This window comes from Lepidochelys kempii, chromosome 7 (assembly GCF_965140265.1).
Source record: "Lepidochelys kempii isolate rLepKem1 chromosome 7, rLepKem1.hap2, whole genome shotgun sequence".
Taxonomy (NCBI): Eukaryota; Metazoa; Chordata; order Testudines; family Cheloniidae; genus Lepidochelys; species Lepidochelys kempii.
The window spans coordinates 9,494,708-9,520,400 of NC_133262.1; the positions used below are offsets into that span (position 1 = coordinate 9,494,708).

Sequence of the window (25,693 nt, forward strand, 5' to 3'; positions counted from 1 at the left end):
CTTGGCCTTCACAACATCCTCTGGTCCATTTTTTTTTTTTTTTTATATTGGATGTAGTGATCTGCAGAGTTAGTATCTTTTTTTTCCCCTTATGTGCACTCTGAATAGACAAATTCAGACGAGAAATAGAGCACAGTTTTAAATGAGGATAATTAAATGTTAGCTAGGGTTGTGGTGGGTTCTGCATTATTTGTAGCCTTTAAATCAAGACAGGATGGTTTTCTAAAAGATATGCCATAGTTCAAACAGAAACTACTTGATGCAGAAATTATTGGGTGAGGTTGTTTTGAGTTATATTTATGCAGGAAGTCATTTCATCATGAGGGTAGTTAATCATAATGGTCCCTTCTGGCATTGAGGGATATGATTTATGTATTAGGATGGTGTTAGGCAACATGGCTACTTGTATACTTTACATGTATTTCTCTAAATGCACAGTCTTCTGCTAACACAAGGGATCCAGTCAAACTTCCACTGAAGTATATGGGAGCCTCTCCACTGATTTCAATGGTTAAAGCTAATTCTCAAAATCTACTTGTTTTTGCTTGCTGTCCGCCAATTGCTCTAGGGCAGTTTCCTCCTTTTTCACTTCCTTATTGCCTCGGTATAAAAAGAATCAGAATTTCCAACTTCAAACACCTCAGCTTTATTGATTAACAGTTGTCTTCCTTTCATTGCTCTTTTTCTGTGTAAAGCACCATGTAAGTTCATGGTATGGCCTAAATAAATAATAGGCATTAAAATGTCACTAAAAATATATTCCCGGCCCTATTCCTGCCCCCAAGATCCCTTAGATAACTTTTGGGGTTTTACAATCACGTTTCTGTATTCTTTTTTAAAAGTGTGTTTTCTCTTCCTTGTTGCTGTGTGAAAGACTCACACAAATGGGATACAAATTGACTGTAGGAGAAACAGTAAAGCTGATTAAAGGAATTGCTGCAAAATACTTAAAGCAAGCGAAAAGCATCATGAAGGTTTTCCTTCAGTCTCCTCCAGTTTATAGCAATCTAACCTGTAGGAACAATAAGTTTAAAGAGAAAAAGTTGCAAACTCAAGTTACATTTAAGTTGATAATGTCCCTTTTGACTGATACCTGGAGATGAGTAGACACTCCAGAGACCTTGGCCTGATTGTGTGTTGCCCTGTGGTCTCTTTGTCCTTTTCTGGTGACATAAAGTAATGGCTAAAGGAAGCAGATCTCCCCAAGGAATATCCTCCGAGAAGGAGCACTCCCCAGCTGACATAGAGCTGGCTGAGCAACATACTCAACACACTCATGGTCCCCTTATGACCTTGACCTGTTGTAAAAGGGGAAAGAGGGGTGTGTGGCCAGCTAGCATTTCATGGCTGCCCACAGGTGCAAGCAGACTATGGGCAGTCCAAGATAAATTAGAGTAGTGTGCAGCTCCTGTAATCTCCACTGGGCACTGAAGTATGCCCACAACAGCATCAGGGCAAACCACATTTGTTGCACATTCCCCTCTCCCCGACTTTTTGCAATGGGCATAGGAATGGAAGGCGTCAGATATAGGGCTTCAGAATTAGCTGAATTGGCAGCCCCAAGCCTTCAAAAGCAATGAGTTAGGCCCCCAAAATCATGAGCAGCTTAAAAATATTTTAAAAAATCACTTGAGGTTACTTTTGTTTGCTTTCTGATTTAGTTTTAAATCTTGTTAAGCTTTTCTTGGCAACTAAGAGGGCTAGAAACTTATTCTCCCCCCCCCCCCCTTTTTTTTTTCTCTTGGTGACCTGTTTGCATAATCGCTTGCCTCCAGGAAGTGGGACTTTAGCCATGATATTTGGTATTTATCTTAAAGTTGGCAATGCTGACTTTGTATGTTATATAATAAGGATCACTTTGATCTTAGAATTGTCTCTGCAACAGAAATTATTGTGGGGGCTTGTTTTCTCCATGTATGTAACATGCATTACTGTTAATAGGGTGCACACGTTGATGGGAAAGTAGATCTAAGAGTACCAGAGCACAGAATTTGGATTGTGATTTTTCATTATTGTGGTTGTTTGTGATTCTTTAATCAAGTCTTACGTGAGTATTTCCGTTTCTCACTTTTAAAAGTCCTGTTTATTCAATACAACTGAACCAGGATGTCGTGTGTGTAAAGAGATGAGATTTAGGGAACCTTTGAATTGTTTAGAAATTATTATCAAACACAATTGTAACAAGTTAAGTCAGTAAACAAAGAATCCAGGATGAACAGAGGAATTTAGTTCCTGAATTACTACACCACTGTAAACTTTTTTTTCCCCCTTGGAGAGGATCCGATAAATGAGAAATAAGTGCAGAAACTGAGAACATTCAACTTGAGTTATTCCTGTTTTCGTTCAGTGGGGCTGCTCACAGGAGTGAGTTTACAGGTCCCAAGAGTCAAGTGATAATCAACATAACTCATTATTCTTTTAACTAAATGACATGAGGTCAGATTTTAGGGCCAACCAGTTGTAAAGCTGTAGTGTAGTGAAATTAACAAACTTTTTGTCTACCCATTGGCGACAGTATTATCTTCCTATTTGTTTACCTAGATAAAGAAGGTAAATTTTACATTACAAAACTCCTAAACTGTAGAGATTATCAGGGTGGTGGTATCTCCTGTCTGCTCCATTTTACCACCTTTTGGCTTTTATTGTAGCGGGTACTCTGTTTTTTGCAAACATGTTTTTTATCAGTAAGTACTGATAATAGGTAAGTAGTGTCTGAATTGCTTGGAAAAGTCTTTAACAAGGTGACTAATAAGACTTTCAAGTGAAAGGCAAATCTTTAAAGCCAGCTCATAGCAGATACCTGTGAAAGAGAAGCATAAGTTTGTTCTCATGGTGCAAGGCTTTGAAAGTTTATTGGATAATACTTTATTAACTAAAGTCGGCTACATCTTTAGATTATTTTTTGACACCTTGCAATTGCTGGAAAGCTGGAAGTCAACCTTACCTAACCGTTTTTCCGTCTTCTCTGTGGGGATTCTGCCTCAGTGTCTTTCAAACACAGCTGAAAATAGGTTCTATAACAGTTCTAATGGAGTCAACTAATGACATCAGTATAGCTTTGACTATAGTGTTTGTTACAGTTATGAGTCCTTGTGGCACCTTGTTTTTGCTGATATAGACTAACACGGCTACCACTCTGAAACCTGTTACAGCTATGTCCTTATGACCAGGAGGACCTGGTTTCCTTTTCTTAAACTTGGAAGGTGAAAATGGTTTACTCTTTAAAGAAAATACATATTTAAAGGCCCTGTCTTCCCACACATAGGCTGCATTTGCCTAAGGAGCAGTAAACTCCAAGCTTTCACACACAATGTTTCCAAAAGTTGTTCTACCTGATAGCAGAGTTTGTCCCATGGTGGAAGCAAGAAGGGGTTCATCTCCCAGAAGCCAACAGAAATAGAGGTCACTTACTGTTGCAGTCCCTCCTGGACCCTTCTGCTTCTCCAGGCCCCTCTGGTCTTCTGAGTTGTTCAGTTTCTGTGAAAGTCCTGGTTGCTAGGGGATCCTTTGCTAGCCAGTGCTCTCGGACTGCAGAGTAAGTGAGCATTAGTGCTTGTGTGACCAGGCCATTAATTTGTGAATGGGACAGCTGCTTTCGGTAGCATTTCTCTCCCCCCCCCCCTCAGTATCCAGCTAAAGTTTCATTAAGTCAGTGGGCCTACTAGCAATGTAGTTATTTGTATGTAGGTCTTCACAGGATTGGACCCTAAAGCTACAGACCATTCTTTATTTCTTCAAATCATGGCACAGCATGTGTATCTACTGTTCTGGGATTCTCTGATCAAGTACTTTGTGAAGTAGCTTAATATCTTGTTGGTAAGATATAAGTATATCATAAATTGTGGAACCGTGATTCTGAATTTCTTCCCATTCACTTTTAAATGAGGCTTTTCATTTTACTGTGACAAGCAGCACTCCCTCCCCCCCCGCGCCCCAGGTAGGTGCTGGATTAAACAGGTCTGTTGATGCAGACAGACGCTAGGGCACCATTCTGGCATGGCACAGAACTCTGCTTGGATTGGAGTTGCCAGGGTCTTATCTGGAACCACCCCTAGTGACATATCCACTGCCAGGACTTAGTTTGACTTTCACTCTTCTCCAAGGGCTTGCAGAACACCTTACAGAGGTGGGGGGTGGGGGGGGGAGATGGAAGCTCTTAGAGTTCAGATGTTCATGCCATGCTCCTTTGAAAGCTTCTATCTGTAAGTGAGACTTTATTTCAGAAACAGCACTCTGAACAAATTGTCTGATTTTGTGATGGAGGCTTTGTTCTGAGAGTTAAAAATACTGTGCTTGTTAACTTGTCCTCGTCACCTCGCTTGAAGCTACAACAGCTGTGTCTGACTGGCTAAGACAGAGATAGCAACTTTCGGTAGGGGGAACCTAGAAATGCTTTAATTTGTTTTTAATGACTTTTGAAATTAAGCAAAACATGGTGGTTGGGCTAAAGCAGGGTTTGATATAGGATATAAATGTACTGTGTGGGTTGGGATGACATGATTAGTTCTGTTTCTTATTTATTATACTCACGCTCATTTCTTAATGCATCAACACAGGGATACGTGTAGGGCAAATTTTCCTTTGCTGAAATTCTTGGTTTTATCTTGAAGCTTTTTTTTCTTTTTTTACTGACATCTCCTGGTTAAATTGAGGTATATTACATATATCCATATTAAATTATTTTATAGTGATTATTTTTAACCAATATATTTGAAAGTCTCTTTTATGTATTTTGAACTTATAATTATCCTCTGAGCTTTTAACAGACAAACTGTAAAATCCTTTATTTCTGTGACCTTTGCAACTTCTAGATATTGCCTCTTTACATTTACCCTGCTTAGAGATATGGTGATAAAGTTTTCTAAACAATGTGTCCCCAAGTGAATAGGCATTCAAGCAAATCAACTTACGGCATTTTATTAAGCCAAGACTCCTGCAAAAGCCACCGCCAGAGCTTAATAATTATTTACTGAATGCGCTCAGGTCATGAGAGAGGTTTTCATTAAGATGGAAAAGCATTATGTTCAGCAGCTTGTGAAGGTGTGTTTTAAAGACTGGAAGAAAAAAAATGGAAAAATACTAAATAGTACACAACTGTTTAATAGAATTTTTAATTAAAAAAAATCCATGCATAACTGTAGGTTAAAGATAATTGCATTCTGTAAAGTCCTTCTGTTTCAACAATTAATTGATCATTTGTGAGACTTTTTTGTCTCTATAAAAACTGATTTTGATTTACCTGCTGATTTCCCCCCCATCTCTCCCCCCCCCCCCGCAAACTGGCTTTTTGAAAGATTCTTTAGTCCCGCAACTGCTGACAATACACCCAGGTGCATCCCACTATAGGACACACCCGTTTTGCTGCGTACTGAACTGAGAGTACATCCAACTGTTTGATGGACTTCTAAATGGTGTAGTTGGAGGAGAGCAGCTCAGAGCAAGTGTAGTTTGGGATGAACACAGAAAACATTGGTGGGGGAAATGGGGAGGAGGATGTGTTTCTGTCAGCAGCAAAGTAGGCTGCTTGCTATTGCACTTATCTCCATGAGCCCTTCACTTTCAAATGTGGAAAATTTCAGTTTCCTGCTTCAAAGCAGCAGGAAATGTATGGTGTATGTGGACCTATATCAAACATTATAAGAGTAATTCTGTCAGGTTTACTGCGCTGTCCTTGGCAGGAAAGGATGTAGCAGAGTGCCAAGATTCCCCCCCCCTCCCCCATATTGGTACTTTAAGCCATGGCAGCCAATAGAATTGCGGAGTGAAGTGTCACTATAACCCACAATCAATTGTTAAGTTTTAGGAATGAAGTGCTACGGGGGAACCTGTAATAATTTGTTGTGTACACTCTCCTAACTCCATCTTTTCTCCCTTATTTCAACTTTTGTAATGTGCTTCCTTATTTTTTTTTCCATGGGATATCCTTCGGTATGGTGAATAGCAAAATCCACTAACATTTAAGACACAATCAGAAGTTTCACTATTATCAATAGAGTAGGGAAAGGGCATTTATGTGAGTGTAGTTAAGTAGTGCAAAGTCGGTCTGAAATCTTAAATCTGGATTTTTTTCCTCTTGTAGAGAGACTGAAACCTGTATCAATATAAATTAATTTGTGGTGCTGAAGTTTTTAATTAATCAAAAACAGAAATCTCCGAGCCACATGAATGGGAAAGGTTTTATCAGTTCTCCTCTAACACCTGTGGCTCAAAAAAAATAACATAACAATTTCCAGATTAAAATGAATGTTTCTTATTTCTACTTTGGATCTCAATTTAAATGTGAATATTCACTTATGTGCTGTACCGACTAGGAACACAAGTCACTCTCTATATAAATCAGTGTGAACTGGTTAAATGCAAGACTTTGAATGCAAGTTTTTCTAACTGTGCATTCTCTCTTACCTCTGGGCCTCATAAGGACACTCATCTCAGTAGATTTCTTGGAATGTTGAATCTTTGGGCTTGACCATCTCTGTTGCTTCTGTTGGCTTGATTTTTTTTTTTTTTTTTTTTGTACATTAAAAGTTTTGGCTAGGCTGATCTCCTGACTAAACCTTTAATGCTGTGCTGCTTTGTCGTCACAGACACATATGGTGGCAAGTGGCCTAACTTTTTGTGTGTTCTCACTCCACTTAAATAGTTGAGCTTTAGTAAGATTTTCTCAGACACTTGGGGTTCTTGAAAGCCCTATCATTGTTGTCCAGACTTATAAAGGAGTAATAACTTCCTGGTAAGCAAATTTTGTCTGATCTATATCCCCAAATATGATAATAGTAAGTCTAGTAACCTATGCTTATTTTCTGAGCTGTTGCCCTCTGCAGTAGTCTTCTCCCTTGGTAGAGTAATGTGGCAGGGATCACATTTTAGCATTTTTAATACCTTCATTTAAAGCTCTATCCCTTCTTTTATCCGGAAGAGTGTGGAGTAACATTTTAGGATGGAAATATACTAATCTGCTCATTTTGTGGCCTTGTCATTGCATCTTTTCTATGTAGATCTCTTAAGGTCCATATTTCTTTGTTTCTGTCAATCAGATGCTTATTTGAAGTTCTGTCGAACTCTGGAAGCTCAAGAGCTACCCCCAAATTAGCCAGCCAGTCTGGAGCTATTGCAGAACAGAGTATTGTGCAGAATAATGATTTTATCCCCTGCATTCCAAACACATCCAGTTCTTGGACACTACAGCAAGAACAGGTTGTTTTCTAATTCCTTGGCTTAGAACATATTAAGCCCTGTTGATCCAAACTTTAAATAGGAAGGGATATTGTAAATATCATCATAGAATATCAGGGTTGGAAGGGACCTCAGGAGGTCATCTAGTCCAACCCGCTGCTCAAAAGAGGACTAATCCCCAACTAAATCATCCCAATCAGGGCTTTGTCAAACCTGACCTTAAAAACCTCTAAGGATGGAGATTCCACCATCTCCCTAGGTAACACATTCCAGTGCTTCACCACCCTCCTAGTGAAATAGTTTTTCTGAATATCCAACCTAAACTTCCCCCACTGCAACTTGAGACCATTACTCCTCTTCTGTCATCTGGTACCACTGACAACAGTCTAGATCCATCCTCTTTGGAACCCCCTTGCAGGGGCAAGGAGGAGCCCTTCCAAACTTATGCGCTCTAGCTCTTTTGACACAAAACCCTCTGCTTGCTTGGCTTTGAGTTCAATTACAAACTCAGAACTCTATACCTGTTTTGTCTAGTGGTTCAAGGAAAGTGGTGGACCTGTTTTGAGCTCTGTTTTGAGCCAAGACTGATATGGTGTGGGTGGCTTCCACCCAAACAACCGAGCATTTCAACCTGGAAAAGGGGAAAAACTTGGGTGCAGCGGGGTAAATCCAGCGCCAAATGTAAGTATTAGTGTGTGAAACAAGTATGAGGGAAAAATTACAGCATCCCTGTGAATTTTAACCATTGAGTTTCATACAACTCTGCTTCAGACAGTTCATAGGATCAGCAAAACAAATGAAAAAATGAACAGTGAAGAAAGTTTGGGCTTGTCACTTTTCTCGCTAATCAAAAATTGTGGGACAAACTGGAAAACAAAGGTGTTACATTAAGGTATCACTTTTACCACATTCACTACGTAAAAATAAATATTGTTTCGAGACTTTAGTTGATTACTCCCATTTTCCACAAGTCATCCAGAGGTGATGGCTGCAGCTTGGATCTCCTATACCATCAAAATTGTTGAATGGCTGTTATATCTGTGAAGGACATCCTTGCATTTCTTGACCATGTCTTCAAGAATACTGTGAATGTCTCCCGCCTTGTTGTGACATACATATATTGAACATTTGGATTGCAGTGTAAACGCTTTAGGTTATCAGTTGTGTGCCACACTAGACAAAAGACATAGGAGGTTTTATGTCATATAAACACGGAATACTAACTGAAAATGAGGACCTTATTTTTCAAGAATTTAGATTTATTTATTTATTTATCTGTATTACTGTAGCACTGAGGAGCCCTAGTCATGGACCAGGATCACCTTGTGCTAGGTGCTGTATAAATGGAAACAATAAGTGTGTCGGTCCATATTTATTTTAAACATAATTACCGTGGGTCTTAATAAAAAACTTTAGATTGAAGAGACATGGATGAGTAAAACTTGGCCCATAATTTAGGTTTGCAACAATAGGGTTTTTTTGTAAAATCTAAGGTCTACAGGAATATTTTCATAACTCTTTATTAGAAGTTTCTTTGGAAATATTTTAAACAAACAAAAGAATCCAGCCTAAATTAGTGTTTGCAACCAAGACCATTCAAAATGCTGTTGGCACTTAAGAACCTGCAAGCCAAATTAGACAGTTTCTAGTTAGTCAGTCTGTATTATTTTTGTTTTTGTTTGAGCTGAGACACACATAAAGACCTAAACCAACTGTGTAAATAGCGAAAGGTAAAGTAGGCTCTGAAAATGTTTGGTTTTAATAATCTGATGTTAGTAACGTGGTAAAGAAATTTGGGTTTTTAGAATAATGCGATTTAAAAACAAAACAAAAAACTGGCCAGTGTCTTTTTTTTTGATACAATAATGACCATCTACATTATGAGAGGTTTCAGAGTAGCAGCCGTATTTGTCTGTATCTGCAAAAAGAAAAGAAATACTTGTGGCACCTTAGAAACTAACCAATTTATTTCAGCATAAGCTTTCGTGATGCAGCCGATGAAGTGAGCTGTAGCTCACGAAAGCTTATGCTGAAATAAATTTGTTAGTTTCTAAGGTGCCACAAGTACTCCTTTTCTTTTTGTATCCACATTATGGGTAACATGTATAGTCATTCAAATCTTCCATCCTTCCATACAGACAGAAAACTCCATTTGGACTGTATTCATTAAAAAACTGTCGTCAGTAATTTCTCTGGGGCTCTAAATAGCAAATAAAAAGTCAGGCATTTTATGGTTCTTCAGAGTTACATTTGATACTCATAGATGTATTTGTTGTACTACTAACTGACCTAACTACTTCCGGACTGAAGTACGCTTGTTAGAATATTGATAACCAATTTAATGATTTGTCAGTTTAAAAGATGGGTTGGTTGGTCAGTTTCAGTAGGTGGAATTTAATGAAATCGCCTCCTGCATTTGCAGAAAGATCCTAAAGCTCATTGTTTATCAAAATAGAATTTACTGTGTCACAGAGCTTTCCTACTGCAGAGTTAAACAATTCGTTGGTTACACAAGAGTCTACAAGAGGTTAGTTCTCATGCTGTTGTATGGGCAGCCTAGTGGCCACTAACTGCATTATGCGCCTCCCTGATGTTCTGTCCGGAGCCAAATCTGGAAAAGGTAGACCAGTTGAATTAGTCTGAATCAATGCCTGGGCATGATGTTCTGCTGACAGAAATGCAGTCTGGGTGAGATTTAAAGTTGAGGTCCCAAACATTGTGTGGTTAACAATCCCATCACACACACTCTTCACAAGAGTAAGGGTGTTGCCTCAGTGTCTTGGCTAGTTCCCATGTGGGTTGCCATGTTCTGCACTAGCAGAAGTCTGTAGCTGACCTTCTGGGGTAGACCCAATGGGGGCGGGAGCCGGGAGATAATCACAGTTGGAAGTGGCAATTGTGGTAAAGTGCATATCAAGAAGAGAAGGTTGCAATGTTCCTGGTCACTGACAGTGGCCATTCCTGCCACCTGGGATTTCCAAAGAGGCCCTAGATTGTGAATTTTCTTGAGGGGGCATGCTGATCCTTTGCCAGGGAATGTACAATCTTTGAATTCAGTCCACATTGAGTTTCACTCAATCCAGTCTCGTCCAGGCCTCTAGCTTGGACAGCTGGGTCTGATGGAAGAAGACCTAGGACTGGACAGTCCATCCCACAGAGGGCACGGCAGCCCAAACGATCTTGTAATGACCACGGGTGGCCCCATGTACCGTGTTGTACAAAACAAAAAAGCGACTGAACCTAATCCACTAATAGCGAGCACTCAGGGAAGGGTTAATAGGAGGATCCAATGCATCTATTAAAAATAATCTCTCTTCTCTAGCTGCCTCATTTGCCACTTGCCTGACTGCCTTTGGCTCATGTAGGGGAATCCCTGTTGGAGAAGGAGCAGCAGCAGTTTAGGAAAGGGCCAACTTTGCCTCTTTGTGCTGATTAAAAAAAGGGGGCAAATGAGTGTCAACTGTTACTTTTTAAAAGCACCTCTCCCCTTTCTCCCTTGCACATGACAGGCCAGAGGGGCCAAGGCCATATGCCATAAAGTAACAAGGGGCAGCTGTGCTTAGTGTCTGGACAGATGGAGCAGCTCTGTGTAGCCCCCACCAGCTGCATCTATAGCTGACCCCTCCTCCTTGCAGAAGGAAGAGCAACTGACTCCATGATGTAGTCTTCTCCCTTCACGGGCTCCACATCACCTGTATGATAGCAGACGATTAATGAAGTTCTTCTTGACCCCTGAAGGGTGAGGAGGTAATTGTAATGCAAGTACTTCATTTGCTCTTTTGCAGGACAGAGGCTGCTGCCACAGCTTCTAGTCTGAAGACTCTAGGTTTGGCCAGTTTTAGTATCTTTATCTGAGTACATAGCTGTCAGTAGTAAAAATGTGAGGAGGGTAAGTTTGTACTAAAGGAAGTAGTAGATCCAATATGTAATATTTTTCTCATATAAGTTTCATTTAGGCCAAAAGAAAAGGAGGACTTGTGGCACCTTAGAGACTAACAAATTTATTTGAGCGTAAGCTTTCATGAGCTACAGCTCACTAATGCATCCGATGAAGTGAGCTGTAGCTCACGAAAGCTTATGCTCAAATAAATTTGTTAGTTTCTAAGGTGCCTCAAGTTCTCCATTTCTTTTTACGAATACAGACTAACACGGTTGCTACTCTGAAACCTGTCATATGGGCCAAGTTACTCAACTGGAAAAGGGAGTCATAGCAGAAAGCTTCTCAACTTCACAGCTTCCATTGGTGCATGCTCACTAACCGAATCCTGTCAGTTTTAGGAGTAACGAAACTATATTGGCTACCTCCATTATGTAACCAGTTTGTGCATGAATTAAAACTGAGCTACACATGTGCTTAGCTCACTAAATTCTTCTGCTGCTAAATTTGTTTCTGGCTGCTTCTTCGTATTAAGGATGAACAGAACATTCTGTAATCTCAAGGGTTTGTTCTTTCCATCTCATCTGGCCCCCCAGATCTGATGTTTTGGATGTGAAAAAGATCAGGCTCCTTTTGTTTTTCATTGATGGCATTTGTGTTAGGAATATACTCTCGGATTTTCTATTGCCAAGTCAGTCACACACACAACTCTGTATTTTCAGCAGACCAGAAAGTTGAAGAGACCTATAAGATCAACAGACTTAGTCAGAGATCGGCTGAGTTTGCCTCCAGGTTATCTTTACCTGAACAAAATCATTTCTGAGGAAGGAATGAACTTTTTTTTTTTTTTTTTTTTTTTTGAGAGAGAGAGAGAGAGAGAGAGAACACAAAATCGTAGAATCATAGGATCATAGAATCATGGGACATGAAGAGACCTTGTGAGGTCTTCTAGTCCAGTCTTCTGCACTCATGGCAGGGGAATGTTAGAGTTATCAAATGAATTGCCATTAAAGACGATGGGCCTGCTCCTGCACCCATTGAAATAAATGACAAAACAGACGTCTCTCCCCACATGGCATGCTGGCATAGCTGAGAGCAGCAGAGGTCCTTGAGCTGCGGCCTCGTTGGTGTGAATGAGGAGGGGTTGCTGGCAGGCCATTCTTCGCAAAAGCCCTACAGCTTCAAAATTCACTTCCCCCTCTTTTGGTTCAAAATGGCTTTCATCTGAACTTCAGGGCATGTTGCAAGGCTCATCTAACCCCCTCCCTTCCACCTCATGACCTTTGGAAAAGGGGAAGAATGGAGGGGTAAATTGTTTTGAGGAGGGATTGGAGTGGAATATCTATTGGCTAAACATGGTATGTACTTGTAAAGTCTGCCAAGGATGCCTAGAGCATATGCATGGGCACCCTCTTTAGCATGTCTATAAACCTAAATAAAATGTCCATTGACTTGAACAGGAGTGGGATCGATCCTTGGTTTTTGCGGCTGAAATGGTATTTCAGCTCTAACCTGTAGCTATTATAGTAAGCAACCATTTAAATAGAACCTTTCTGCAGTCTGGAAATGTGTGAATGTCTTTTAAAAGCTCTTCCAAACTTTAACAAAGTTAAAGAACACTGTGATGGGTTTAGGATGTGAGAATACTTCAACTGTTAATTGAGAGGCTCTTTTTGTGAGTATCACAGTCAATGACTTGTCTTGAGCAGCTAATTAGTACGATTATTCCACAGCTGCATTAGTTTCACCACAAAGGTTTTCTCTTGTTTTATCAAAAGGATCAGTCTCTCTGGGAATGTTTCAACCTGACAGGCCTTAAATAGCAACACAGTCTCTTCCCCCACCACCACTTTTTCCTTTAAAAAAAAAGTGCACTGTGGAAAATCTGGGTTTAATATTATTTAAACAAAATAACCCCTTTCCTTTGTTATTCCTACTGTGAACAATTTAATTTTAGTGGACTCGTTCTAAACATCGCTTGCCAGATTTGCTGGAGAGCTCAGCTCCCACTGAGAGCAATGGAAACTATTGGGTGTTGAGCACCGGAGGATCACATTTCTCAATAGGAGATGTTGGGTGCTGAGCACTTCTGAAAATCTGGCCCTTTACCTATGCAATGATGTTTCTTTACTGGAACGTCTGCACTTTAACACGTTAATGTAGTTCCTGTCATTTGAAAGCAAGTGATGCAAATAAGCATCATACATTTTAAATTGTAATGGGCATAATACCGTTTAATTTTTGTGTGATTAATGCTGGTTGATTAACATTTAATCTAATAGGAAAAGTGTGTTTTGCAGCTGAGATTTCTGTTGGGAGGTGTTGGGATCTGGTTCTTAATAAGAAGTCAGACACTGCAGGTGTTAGTGCTCTTTGTTTCTGACTTCAATAGAAGTTATGGCTTTTGAAAATCCCAGTCCTACTGTATGCAAAAAGAAAAGGAGTACTTGTGGCACCTTAGAGACTAACCAATTTATTTGAGCATGAGCTTTCGTGAGCTACAGCTCACTTCATCGGATGCATATCGTTGAAACTGCAGCAGACTTTATATATACACAGAGAATATGAAACAAAACCTCCTCCCACCCCACTGTCCTGCTGGTAATAGCTTATCTAAAGTGATCATTAGGTGGGCCATTTCCAGCACAAATCCAGGTTTTCTCACCCTCCACCCCCCCACACAAATTCACTCTCCTGCTGGTGATAGCCCATCCAAAGTGACAACTCTTTACACAATGTGCATGACAATCAAGTTGGGCTATTTCCTGCACAAATCCAGGTTTTCTCACATCCCCCCCACCCCCATACACACACAAACTCACTCTCCTGCTGGTAATAGCTCATCCAAACTGTATGCACTCTGCATACGCTGTGGGTTTGATCCTACACCGATCAACTGCAAAGGTGCAGGTTCAAGCAACAAATCCATGTCTGTACTGGGGAGGGGGCTGGGTGTGTGTGTGTGTGTGTGTGTATACATACCTAAAAGGCGCTTTGCTGTCTTGTATGGATGCATTGTTTCTGTAATATTATCTGTTCTTAACTGCTGAGTAACTTTTAACCATCTACAAAATGCACTTGCCTACCTTTCATAGAAGTGCTGCTCAGTGGTTTTAAATTATTTTGTGTGGTTCTTAGATTGAAGACACCATAGCAATAGTGGTTATTTTTTTATTAAGATTCCATTTTTAAAAGGCTTTTAATGACTGATTAATTGGCTATTGTAGATTGCTATAGCATGCAAGAGGTCAATAGGTGGCATATATCCACTTAAAACACCTTCTACTGATGTCATCATATGACATACCGCATACTATATATATTACTGTAAAACACATCTATTATTCGTTTATTAACTCTTTGTAAACTATTCATAAATATCAGGGGGTAACCATGTTAGTCTGTATCCACAAAAACAAGGAGTTTGGTGGCACCTTCAAAAACTAACAGATTTATTTGGGCATAAGCTTTCATGGGTAAAAAACCACTTATGCATTTGAAGAAGTGGTATTTGAAGAAGTGGTTTTTTACCCACGAAAGCTTATGCCCAAATTTAACAGATTTATTTGGACATAAGCTTTCGTGGGTAAAAACCCAATTCTTCAAATACCACTTCTTCAAATGCATAAGTGGTTTTTTACCCATGAAAGCTTATGCCCAAATAAATCTGTTAGTTTTTGAAGGTGCCACCAAACTCCTTGTTGTTTTTTATTCATAAATAGAACCTCCATATAAAGTGTGACTAATAATTATAGCAAATCTAAATATGCATGCCATCATACAGCATAGTAGTTGGAAAAAATCAGCACAAATAAAAATATTTTACAATATGTTTTGTTGTCTATTTTTAAAAAAAAAAAGTCATATGTGAAATGGATCAAAATGGGAATGAACTAGAAACCACAAACTTTCTTATCCTCCCAAAGTTGTCCTTGGTCAAGTATCTGTTTGATTATAGTCCTTGGTAGGTGGGATATAAAATGAACAGGTTGGATAATATTAACCTGCACTGAGTCTGCCTTTTACACTTTTGATTGTGTCACTTGTTAAGGAAAAAACAAATATTGTGTCCTCTTCAAATATCTTGTCTTCAACTTTTCCAGTTACTTTTTTTCTTTCTCTTTCTCTCTGTCTGCTTTTCCTGTCATTATGTATGTAAAATATGGGATTTGTATTAATCATTCTGTTGTGAGCAAAGAATGGGCCAGATCATTCCATCTGTGGAAAACCTGCATTGCAGAGGGCCCCTTGCCGCTATTCCCATATACCCTTCACTTCCCCTCAGAGCATGGATCCTTTGCAAGCTGTTGCTATGGGTTGCCCTGCCTGCACCCACATCTCACTCCTCACTTCAGGCCTGCTAGTGCCCTCAAGGTGAGTTGATACTGTCACAAGTGGTGTTCGCAGCTGAAGAGAGTGCTACTAGCAAATCTGCTAGAACTCTAATGTGGTGCAAGGGGCCACTGCCCCAAACCACCCTTGAACACCAAGTTAGCGTGGAGGGGTTTCCATGTGCTCTCGGGAACGTGTGGTAGAACTCTAGCCACAGGATTCAACCTCAGTGGTTCTGGGAATCCTCCCTGACCCCCAATGCCTACGTAAAGAGTTGTGTAAAGTTCGGTTAAACTTAAGATGCTAAATACATTCTTTTGATTTTTAATTAATAAAAGCATTGCCACTGTAAATGGGAGTATGAAAGAAATACAGCATCCCGTTGAGCCCTGTTGTAGCAGAGTGGTCACTTTAGATAAGCTATTACCAGCAGGAGAGTGAGTTTGTGTGTGTGTGTGTGGGGGGGGGGTGAGAAAACCTGGATTTGTGCTGGAAATGGCCCAACTTGATTATGATACACATTGTAAGGAGAGTGATCACTTTAGATAAGCTATTACCAGCAGGAGAGTGGGGTGGGAGGAGGTATTTTTTCATGCTTTTTGTGTGTATATAATAAGATCTTCTACACTTTCCACAGCATGCATCCGATGAAGTGAGCTGTAGCTCACGAAAGCTTATACTCAAATAAATTGGTTAGTCTCTAAGGTGCCACAAGTACTCCTTTTCTTTTTGCGAATACAGACTAACACAGCTGTTATTCTGAAACCTGTAATTCTATTGGATGTTAATGAGCATTAGACTTATAAAACTTAAAAATTCCCTCTTTGCTGCTTGAGATCAACATTGAAAATAATGGCTAGATGTAATCAGGTTAATTTGGCTTCTAAGGACCTAAAGTAGATCAGCTCCAAATTCCAATTTACCCTGGGCAGCATATCATTACTTATTCTCTTATGTGTGAGAGCCACTTTGTTTCACGCTTAACGTAACTCTGCAATCGCAGGAAATAATTATTCTAACCAGGGAAGCTGAGATGTCTGTGGTTTTGGTCTTCCCACAGCAGTTCCGAGCATCCTGGAGCTTCCAAGCCTCCCCTAAGCTCCTCCAGTATGACATCACGGATTTTGTTACGACAGCAGCTCATGCGTGAGCAGATGCAGGAGCAAGAGCGTCGAGAGCAACAACAGAAGCAGCAAGCAGCCCAGTTCATGCAGCAGAGAGTACCACTCAGTCAGACACCAGCCATCAACGTCAGCATCCCCTGTAACCTGCCCCCTCCTACCCAGGTGCCAATGGAAGTCCTCAAGGTAAGTGAGTGTGACTTTGTTCGAGTTCACTGGCTCTCATACTTGTCTAAACATAGTCTATTTAATAGTGACACGGTTACTGATGTTCATGGCAACTAAACTTTCACAAATAAGCTGCAGGGTCTGGTTTCATTTTTAGCTTTAACTCAGTGTCCCAGTACCAGAGAAGAATGAGAAGTTTTTCATTTGTTCTCAGATGCAAGCTTTAGTTGCAAAATTAACACATTTTTTGTTTGAAAATGTCTTTCACGTATTTGAAGATTCCCTCTTAAAATAATTAATATTTCAAACCAGACTTCCATTTAGAACAAGTTAATTTCTGTTCAATAATTGTTTTAAATACTGAATCAAAATCCATGACAAAAGATCTTCTCAAAAGGACTTAATCTGGAATACGGGTGAGTTTCCAGTCTCTTGCAACTAGCCATTGTAATCCTTTTTTGCTCAAATGTTTTGACGGCTGTTAGTAGCTTTTGGGTTCCTTGTTAGATTAGAAACTGTAGGAGCTTGTTAGTAGCCTGCTGCCGGAGACTATGTAGCTTGCTAATTACCGAGAAAAACTATAACAAGAACAGACTTAGTTTCACACGTGTTGAGTAAGTTGAGATAGAGTAGTGTAGCGTGAAATGCCTTGTTAAAAGAACATACAACATGATTGAAAATAAATGAAATAATGCGACATCAAAGTAAAATTAAGTATTTGCATACCTATTCTGCTTTATCTACCACATGCAACTCCTTCTTAGTTTTCTTTTTATTACAGTATGAAGGTTAGTAACTCTTTCTGGCCAGTAAGCAAACTGTAAACCAGTAAATTCAACTGAAGTTGGTTACAATAGAATATTTTCAGAGCATGGTGTAGTGCTGGCATTTTTGTGTGCCAACTCCATTTTAAGATTTATTTTAACAATACTTTGGTAGATTTAAAGCAAACTGTGTACGCTTGGGGTATCCCGCATCCGATGAAGTGAGCTGTAGCTCACAAAAGCTTATGCTCAAATAAATTGGTTAGTCTCTAAGGTGCCACTAGTCCTCCTTTTAAGTTTTGTATAGGTATTTTTGTTTATCGTTACTACATTATCACTTACAGTGGTGTTAGCATTGTTAAATAAAAAGAATGGTAAAAATGCCATTATTGGAGTTCTGCAAAAAGTAAATAAGATGCGATTTGAGTACAGCATTTATATGTTTTCGCCGTGAGGAGGAAGGACATTAAAGAAGGTATCTGAATTTTGATTCAGGCTCTAATTTTCTGACTCTTCCCCCTAATACAGAAGCTATTAAAATGAACAAAGAATAATTTATTTTCCAATCAAACATTTGTGATGAAGAAACTTACTGAATTTCTTGCTAAATGCTATAGTGTAATTTTAATGTACACCTAGCTGATCGGTGTAAACTGTAATGTGAAATATTCTTCTATTCAGAATACACTTTAATTAACAAGGAAATGATGATGTTTTCAGAGTCTCAGTGAAAGAGCTTTATTTCCAAATCTCCCACTGGGTATGTGTAATGTTTTCTACCACCTTTTGGCATTTAATTATAGCAACATATTTGGCTTATTTCTTCTAAATTTGACCACTACTGGAAATATTTAATGCCCTGTTTGTTATGTGATTGCCAGAATCACAGCAGTAGTATTAGGAAGATGCTATAGATTCATTATTTTGTAGCCGCCGCCTTACATGAGAGAAGGGGCAGTTTCTTATTTTTTGATGGCGCCTGAAGTTATAGCAGAGGCTCCAATAGAAAGAAGCTGGCAGGAGGTACCTGATGGTCAGTTATTAGATAACATAACACTTTAAGGGGGCAGATTCTGCCTGGTCCTCACACACATGCGCAGTTGCGAGAGGCATGAGGATTGCTGGGTATGATGCCTAGTGATCAGGAAGAAGTGAGATCCTTGTGCTCGGAAAAGCCACTTCACTACTTCCCTAGAGAAGACCGTGCCCCAGAATTGACAGGAGATGGCGGCTCCATTGTTCAGCTTCCATCCTCTTCATTTGCCCAAGTTGGAGTAAGGCCCACCCTATAAAGGGGAATAGTAGTAAGTGTGCCCCCATCGTGCACAAGGAGGTATTTTGCCTCCCACTGCTTCCTGTTTTTCCACGTGGTGCAAGGCATTCTGCAGAATCCCTTACTCTGGGCTGTGCCTTGAAAGCACAGTCTACCCCCAAATCCCTATAGGCAACGGAGCAGGAAAACTGTCTACCAGACACACAGATCGCAGGAATCTTATGTGCCGCTCCATGGTGACTGACTGATTTACATCTTAGAGTGAAATAAATATCTGTGCTAGCACCATCTACGTCAGTGAGTGTAAACCCATACTCTGAGCACCGTAGTTAGTGAAATGACCGACTGACGCTCTGTGGAAGGGGAGAATCCATATAATTTTGCGCTTTTGTTTTTTAAATGTATGGAAGTTGCTAGAATCTCATCTTTTTCTGTTACTTTTAATGTGGATGGTGTTCGATACAAAAATAATAGCGCGCACACACATTCCAGGCATGACATTGTGACTCCACAGAAGTCCATGGCAAAATTCCCAAGGATATCAATGAGACAAGAATTTCACCACAGAGGTACATGTATGTTTTCAAGTAGCAGTCAGATTTAAATGTGGAATTGAGACCAGGATATCTTTAGATGAGAGAAACTGACAGCCAACTATATATTGAGGAACTTTTTATTCGCTACATATCGGTTAATCAGAGTTGATATTTTACACATCATCTGCCTTGAGCTATGTACCAGCTTCTGTAAAGACTGGACATAAGCTTTAATTATGAGTACGGTATTAGGATAGGTGAGTTTATTATCCTGGTAGTCTGGGTTTAATGACTGAACAAAATGCTAGACTAAAATGGGACTTCTGTGTTTTCATAAACGTTAATGTGCAAAGTGACTTTTTAAAAGCAGAGTTGCTGAAGGTTATAGTGTAAACAAATGGGATTTTGGATACCCAATTTTCTTTTCAAAAATCTGATTTTTGAAAAGTAAGTTTCTATCACAAAATACATAAAAACGTGAAAATTGGCTTAGGAACACATGTTAAATAAATTATTTACCTTTCTGTTTTCTGTGTTTTTGTCCAACTCCTTTAACTCCTGTGCCTCATTCACCCAGTGTAAAAGGATAGTGATATTTCCACGTCTGACATACAGTGCTTTGAGATGGATGATTTTTTTTTAAAAAGCTGTGTTAATAAAATAATAATTAATACAAACCATATACTGTCTGTTATGAAGGTACTTAATACAGCAAAAGAACAGTAATTCATGTTAGCCTACTTCATATAACTATAGCACTCTCAAAATTGCATAATAAAATGTAATATGTTCTTTATGGCCACATGAATAAATATGATTTAATGTGCCTAACGATGGGCTCCTAATTGCACGTTGATCTCTGAAGTGGGGTAACTTAGTGTAGTAAGAAAACACCCGACAGAATGAAAACTTCTATTGCTTGGTGAAGGGTAATTAGCTGATATTCTCTGGGAGAAGATCTAATACATCTGCAGCAATACCTGTTAGGATCCTGTATTATAATAGGGTTTGTTGTGGCATTCCATTATGCCCCTGGAAAGCTGACACTGGCTGTACAGAATAGATGCAGGCTGCTTTAAATTTTCATGAGGAATGCAGCCGATTAACCACATCCTGCTATCTCTTTCCCACTGGCCTGAATTAACACTGAGAGCTAAGACTGCAGAGACGTCACTGAGTGACTTGAGACTGATGCAAAATGATTTAGAAGTACTGTGCGTCAAAAATAGGACAAAATAATTTAAAATGTGTTAATTAAATACCTTGTTTACTGGAGGATTTCCAAGGCCCTGAATTCCATACTATGTTAATGTCAGATCTGAATCCATTTTTGAAGTGTGAAACACACACTATTTTTATCTGTATGGAGGAATTTAGCATTTTTGTAATTAAGTCTGTCTTCTTAAAATGGTTCAATGTATTTTGGCTAAGTGATATGGACTTTTAAAAATTTATTTATTTTTTAAACACAGTAACTTCTTTCATCCCAGTGTTCTTTAGTTTTGCATTCATTTTGAAATTTTTTTTTGGCGGAATGGGAGGGTTGTTTAATGTTTTGGCCAACCTGAATGTTTGGTCCTTGAGTTGTTCTCCAGATGATAAAGTTCTGAACCGGGGAACATGCGAGTCTAAGCCTTTCATTTGTATGGAATTTATTATTAATTTGTAGTGGCACAGTTCTGTCCCCTACATTGAAGAAACTGCATCAGTTGTACTTCACAAGGGTTCTCTTAAGTGTTTTCTTCTACTTATGTTCTTTATGTAGTGAGAATGTGAAAACTCCTGGGTACCTTACACCCCAGTTACAGTAGTAAATCTTAAAATTGTATTGGATACTAAATACTAACCTGGGTAAAGTCTCACCTCTTACTACTGCCTTGTCTTGAAGACTACCATGAAGTCTTTTGTAAAGCAAATCCAATTATATCTCGACTCCTTGTGTATCTTTGATTCCAGTCCATTTGGATTTAGGCCTTTTACATGGTATCGAAACCACTCTGGTTGTGTTGGTGGCTGATCACCTCCTAGTTATGATTGAAGGAAGATCTAAAAGACTGCCTCTCAGCTGCCTTTGCTGTCATTAACGTACCTGTAGACCCTCACAGGAGTTGATAGGGTTCCCCTTAAGTGGATCAACTCCTTCGTTGCTGAGAAATCTAGGAAGGTGGTACTGGAGAGTTTACACAGCATTCCGCATGGTTCAATTCAGTTGTGTTCAAGTCCAAGTATTTGGGACTGCTAAGGGATTAGCAAAGAGGTTTGGAGTTTAGCATCTTCAGTGTGCTGATGACACACAGACTTATGTTTCCATCTCTTCCAGCCCTACTGGTGGACAGACTTACTCAGGAGACTTGGGAAGAATCAGGGCTTGGATCAGATTTAGAACCTAGATTGTTTTAGATCTGAGATTAAACTCAGGCTGGGGGGGAAAACCACTCTGGTTATAGGGATTGTTTGCTGCTAACTTCCAAGGTTCACAATTTAGGTTACTGCTTGATCCCTGCTTCTGGGTGCTCAGATACCAGCAACGGCCAAGAATGTATCTTAGGATCTGCGCTCGGCAATAATTTCAGTCTTTTCTTTAGGATGCAGCCACCTGTCATTATCCATCCCCGTGAGTCCCTCAGGTTGGATTTACCATATTGTGAGTGTGACATGGGGCTGCATCTTCACATTGTTCAGAAATTGCAGCAGCTGTAGAATGGGGCTGTTTGATTGGTAAATGGTGCTTCACCGAATGAATCTTACCTGTGTTCCATGGTCTGCACTGGCTATCTGACTTCTGGGCAGAATTTAAGGTCTTCGTTTTGACTTAAGAACGGCCAGACTCAGTCAGACCAATGCTTCATCTAGTCCAGTGTCCTGTCTTCTGGCAGTGACCAGTGCCAGAATTTCAAAGGCAATGAACCAAACAGGGCAATTATCAAGTGATCCCCTGTTGCCCAGTCCCAGCTTCTGCCTATAACCTCGTAAATGGCTTGTGACCTGAGTGGCTGTCTCTTTCCCCAGTGACATAGAGATTGATTGAGTTACTCAAGCTAATAGGCCTGTGGCTTAAGTGTGGCGAGCTGGCCCTGCCCTGGGTTCTCAGGAATCACTGGCTTCAGACCTTGCTTTCTGCTTTAGCTCACAAGCAGCTGAATCTGGGCTCTTTGAGACCTCCTCCTGGTTCTTGTAGGATTTTGTTTGGCAGGCGGGTGTTACTGGGATGATAGCAGTAGGATGAAGGTCAAGTAGATGACTGCAAGTGTGTGTGGAATGAATATTGTGTACTTATGGCCTGAGATGGGTAAGAAATGACAATGTGAGGCAAGTGAATATAATTTTATAACATTCGTGAACGGTGTTTATTTATCAGGTGAAGCATCTAGGGAGATGCTCACTTTAACTTCGGACACATTATCCTTGTTTTTATTTGTAATTCACACGTTGCATGTCCAGCAGAATATGGTTTGAACAAGGACACTAGATGCCAAAGAGCACAGACTTCCTGGCAGATAAAATACCGAGGACATCATCTCATCTTTCTCCTACTCTCACTGAAACTAATTTTACCCTGATGTAACTCAATTAAATTCCATTGCTTTACATGAGTTGGATCCTTTATATCTCTACCTTTTAACTCTCCTTTGGTGTGAGTCCTCTAAAAAAACCAAACAAAAAAACAACCAAATTTGACAGTGGTTAGGCTGCTGGTGTGCTCAGACCACTGCCTATTGGGTTAACCAATATTATTCCCTCTTTGTCCAGCTGTATCCGTCTGTTCTCTCTTGCTTATACTGAGATTGTAAACCCTTTAGGACAGGGGCAGTCTTTCTGTTCTGTTTGTACAGCACCTAGCAGAATGGGATCCTGGTCCATGACTTAAGCTCTTAGGCACTATGGTAATACAAACTATTACCATCTGGCAGAGATACTCTGGACCAAATTCAGGCCTAGTATCAGAGAGTACAATTCCCAATTCAGTCAGTGAGAGCTGCTACTGCTTATGTTGGAGCCAAATTTTTTGTTTTTGTGCTGACCCCACCGTCCAACTCCCTGGCAGTCTTAATGCATCATTTCTAGTCACATGACCCAGATACTGATCAAAACCAGCCCCTAAAGTGAATCTAGTGGGTCTCCTGTGTCAGGTGAAACAGTGTGGTAGCTGTTCCCTGAATTCGTCACTTAGACAACTACTAATGCTTCTGCTGTGGCTGGCACCAGCTACTACCCCTGCCCAATGCAAGATTTCTGTCCAGTTTCATCAATAGCATAGTAATAAATCTGTGGTCTTCCTACTGCATGTTTGTCCCAATATTTATGCTCACTGTCACGGAGTTGAGAAGAAAGTTTCCCCACTGTACAGCTCCATATACGTCTCCTGAGCATCACTGGATTCAGACTCCACATCCCGCAGTTTCGAGCGTTAATGGACTTTGTTTGCTACTTGAAGTCCCTCTGCCAAGAGTTCCAATGTTTGTTATTGATTTGTTTATACAGTGGCCTAGATCGATTTCAGGGCATTGCGCAAACAGAATCCTGGTAACGAAACATAAACCTCTCCAACATCTCCTTCATTCAGGTCGTTAAAATTGCCCCTTGTCCTTTTTCTGCCGTTCCTAGAGAATATGAACAAACAATTCTTTTGTTTTAGAGAATATCCACAAAGCAGGTTCCTGGTTCTGCAAAGTGCAAAATAAAATCGCTCTCTTTATGGCAGTTTGCAGAATATCCACTCCTGCCTTGTGCTTCAGGATAGCACATGCTCTTCCTCCCCAAAGATAGCTAACCTTGAAGTGCCCCATTATTCATACCTGCCACTAAGGGTATGTAAGGGCTAGCCTATGCTGTTGCAGCTCCAATGGTATCACTCAAGCTAGCTGTATTTAAGCTAGCTTGGCTATGGGTACGTTTGCGGCATGCAGTCACACCTCTGATTGCAGCATAAGGGTATCCTGAATGAACTTCACTATGCTTGTTGGTTCAGACACTTACTCCAAGGTAGGGCCGTAGCTTTTTTTCTTTATGGTGCCAGTCCCTATTGTATGTAAATGTGAAAGGAAACTCCTTCCTGCAAGCTACTGGATGTGAGGTACACACACTCCACCTTGTATGATGTCCTTTCCCTTTCTAAAAAGGGACCCAAATCAACACCTGCAGATTCCAAACGCATCGGAATTTGTGCTCTTCAGAGCCCAGAGCCAAAATTTGTGGCTTGGGGCTCCTTCCCCCCAGCCCCTTTTTTGCTTGCCTTTGAAGCATTCACTGATGGTCTCTGCTGATGTTACAATAGATTAATCTGTTGCCTATCCTAGTAGAATACATGCTGGGTCCTAGTACAAACAGTTGAATAGAAAATTTCAAATAGCTGTGGAGGCTCACCAAATGCCCAGCTGCTCAGTTAATCGCATTCCTGATGCACTGCCTACAATAAATTATTATGTATCTTATAGATTTATTTTCTGTGTTGTAGTTACTTTGAAAGTAATTATCAAATCTCAGTGCCCATGCTCAAATAGTTGTCCTTCCTTCTCATCTCTCCTCTACCCCTAGTGTCTGCACGCCGAGCATTGTGTTTCATTTAAAAAATAAATTGGATCAGACACCATGTCTGTCTTTGCCATTTGTAAAATGCCAGACGCCTTTTGGGTGGTATGAATTAACTGCTTTATGCAGCTGTCCAGAAATAGTCTGGTTCTCTTTCTGCTCCTGCAATAATATGCCCTGCTACCCAGCAATACTGTGTGCTCTTAATATATTCTCTCTATTTACAGTGTCTAGTTGGAAACAGAGAATTGAAACTCTACATGATCTGTTTCCTTATGGGAGATGTATTTTGCAGCCCGGAAGAACAGGAACAATGCAATTTTAGCACCTATCACAGTATTGGTGCACTTGGTTGTGTTTCGTGACTTTCTTTTCTTATTGCAGGTTAATTTAAAAGATGTATGATAGCAAGTTGATTTTGTATGTTTGCGCTCCAGTTTTTAATAGATGGTTAGTTAAGCAGTTGGGGCAGTAAATGTAATTGACAATCTTGACTTGAAAGTGATTTTTTTTATTTTATTTTATTTTATTTTATTTATTTATTTTTGGTCAGATCAGTTAGTACTGAGATGCAAATATAACTCTTCTACCGAAAGACCAGTTTCTCTCTCATTACTTTTTTAGTGAATTCTAGGAAGTTTCATTGTAGTTACTTTGAAGGGGTAGCAGGAGGTAGTCTTCCTGAAGATTTCTTAGATAAATATAAACATCTGTGCATAAAGAATCTGTTGCAGGCTTAACTCTTAAGTTTTTACTTAAATAAAAGTACCTGTCTGACTAGCTGTGGCCTGATCTACTTGGGTTCTTGTGTCTTGGGTCAGAGGTCATTTAAAAGTGTTCACTCAAGACTTAGAATTAGAACCTCAGGAAAATGGGTAGCTTTGCTTTGGAGACTGCTTGTACAGTACAGAAAGGGGGAA

General features: G+C 39.9%; 1 protein-coding gene across 14 annotated transcripts in view; it reads left to right on the forward strand.

Annotated features, from left to right (window-relative positions):
- MITF (melanocyte inducing transcription factor) overlaps positions 1-25,693 on the forward strand; it is a 168,071-nt gene that overhangs the window by 83,595 nt on the left and 58,783 nt on the right. For 11 of the 14 annotated variants that reach the window (XM_073351080.1, XM_073351079.1, XM_073351085.1 and 8 more), the window contains one exon: positions 16,443-16,689. In XM_073351080.1, coding sequence (XP_073207181.1) covers positions 16,443-16,689 — 247 coding nt within the window. Of the gene's footprint in view, positions 1-4,120; positions 4,203-4,243; positions 4,373-16,442; positions 16,690-25,693 lie in introns of those variants that run through there. The other 3 variants (XM_073351081.1, XM_073351082.1, XM_073351089.1) reach the window with 2 other exon arrangements.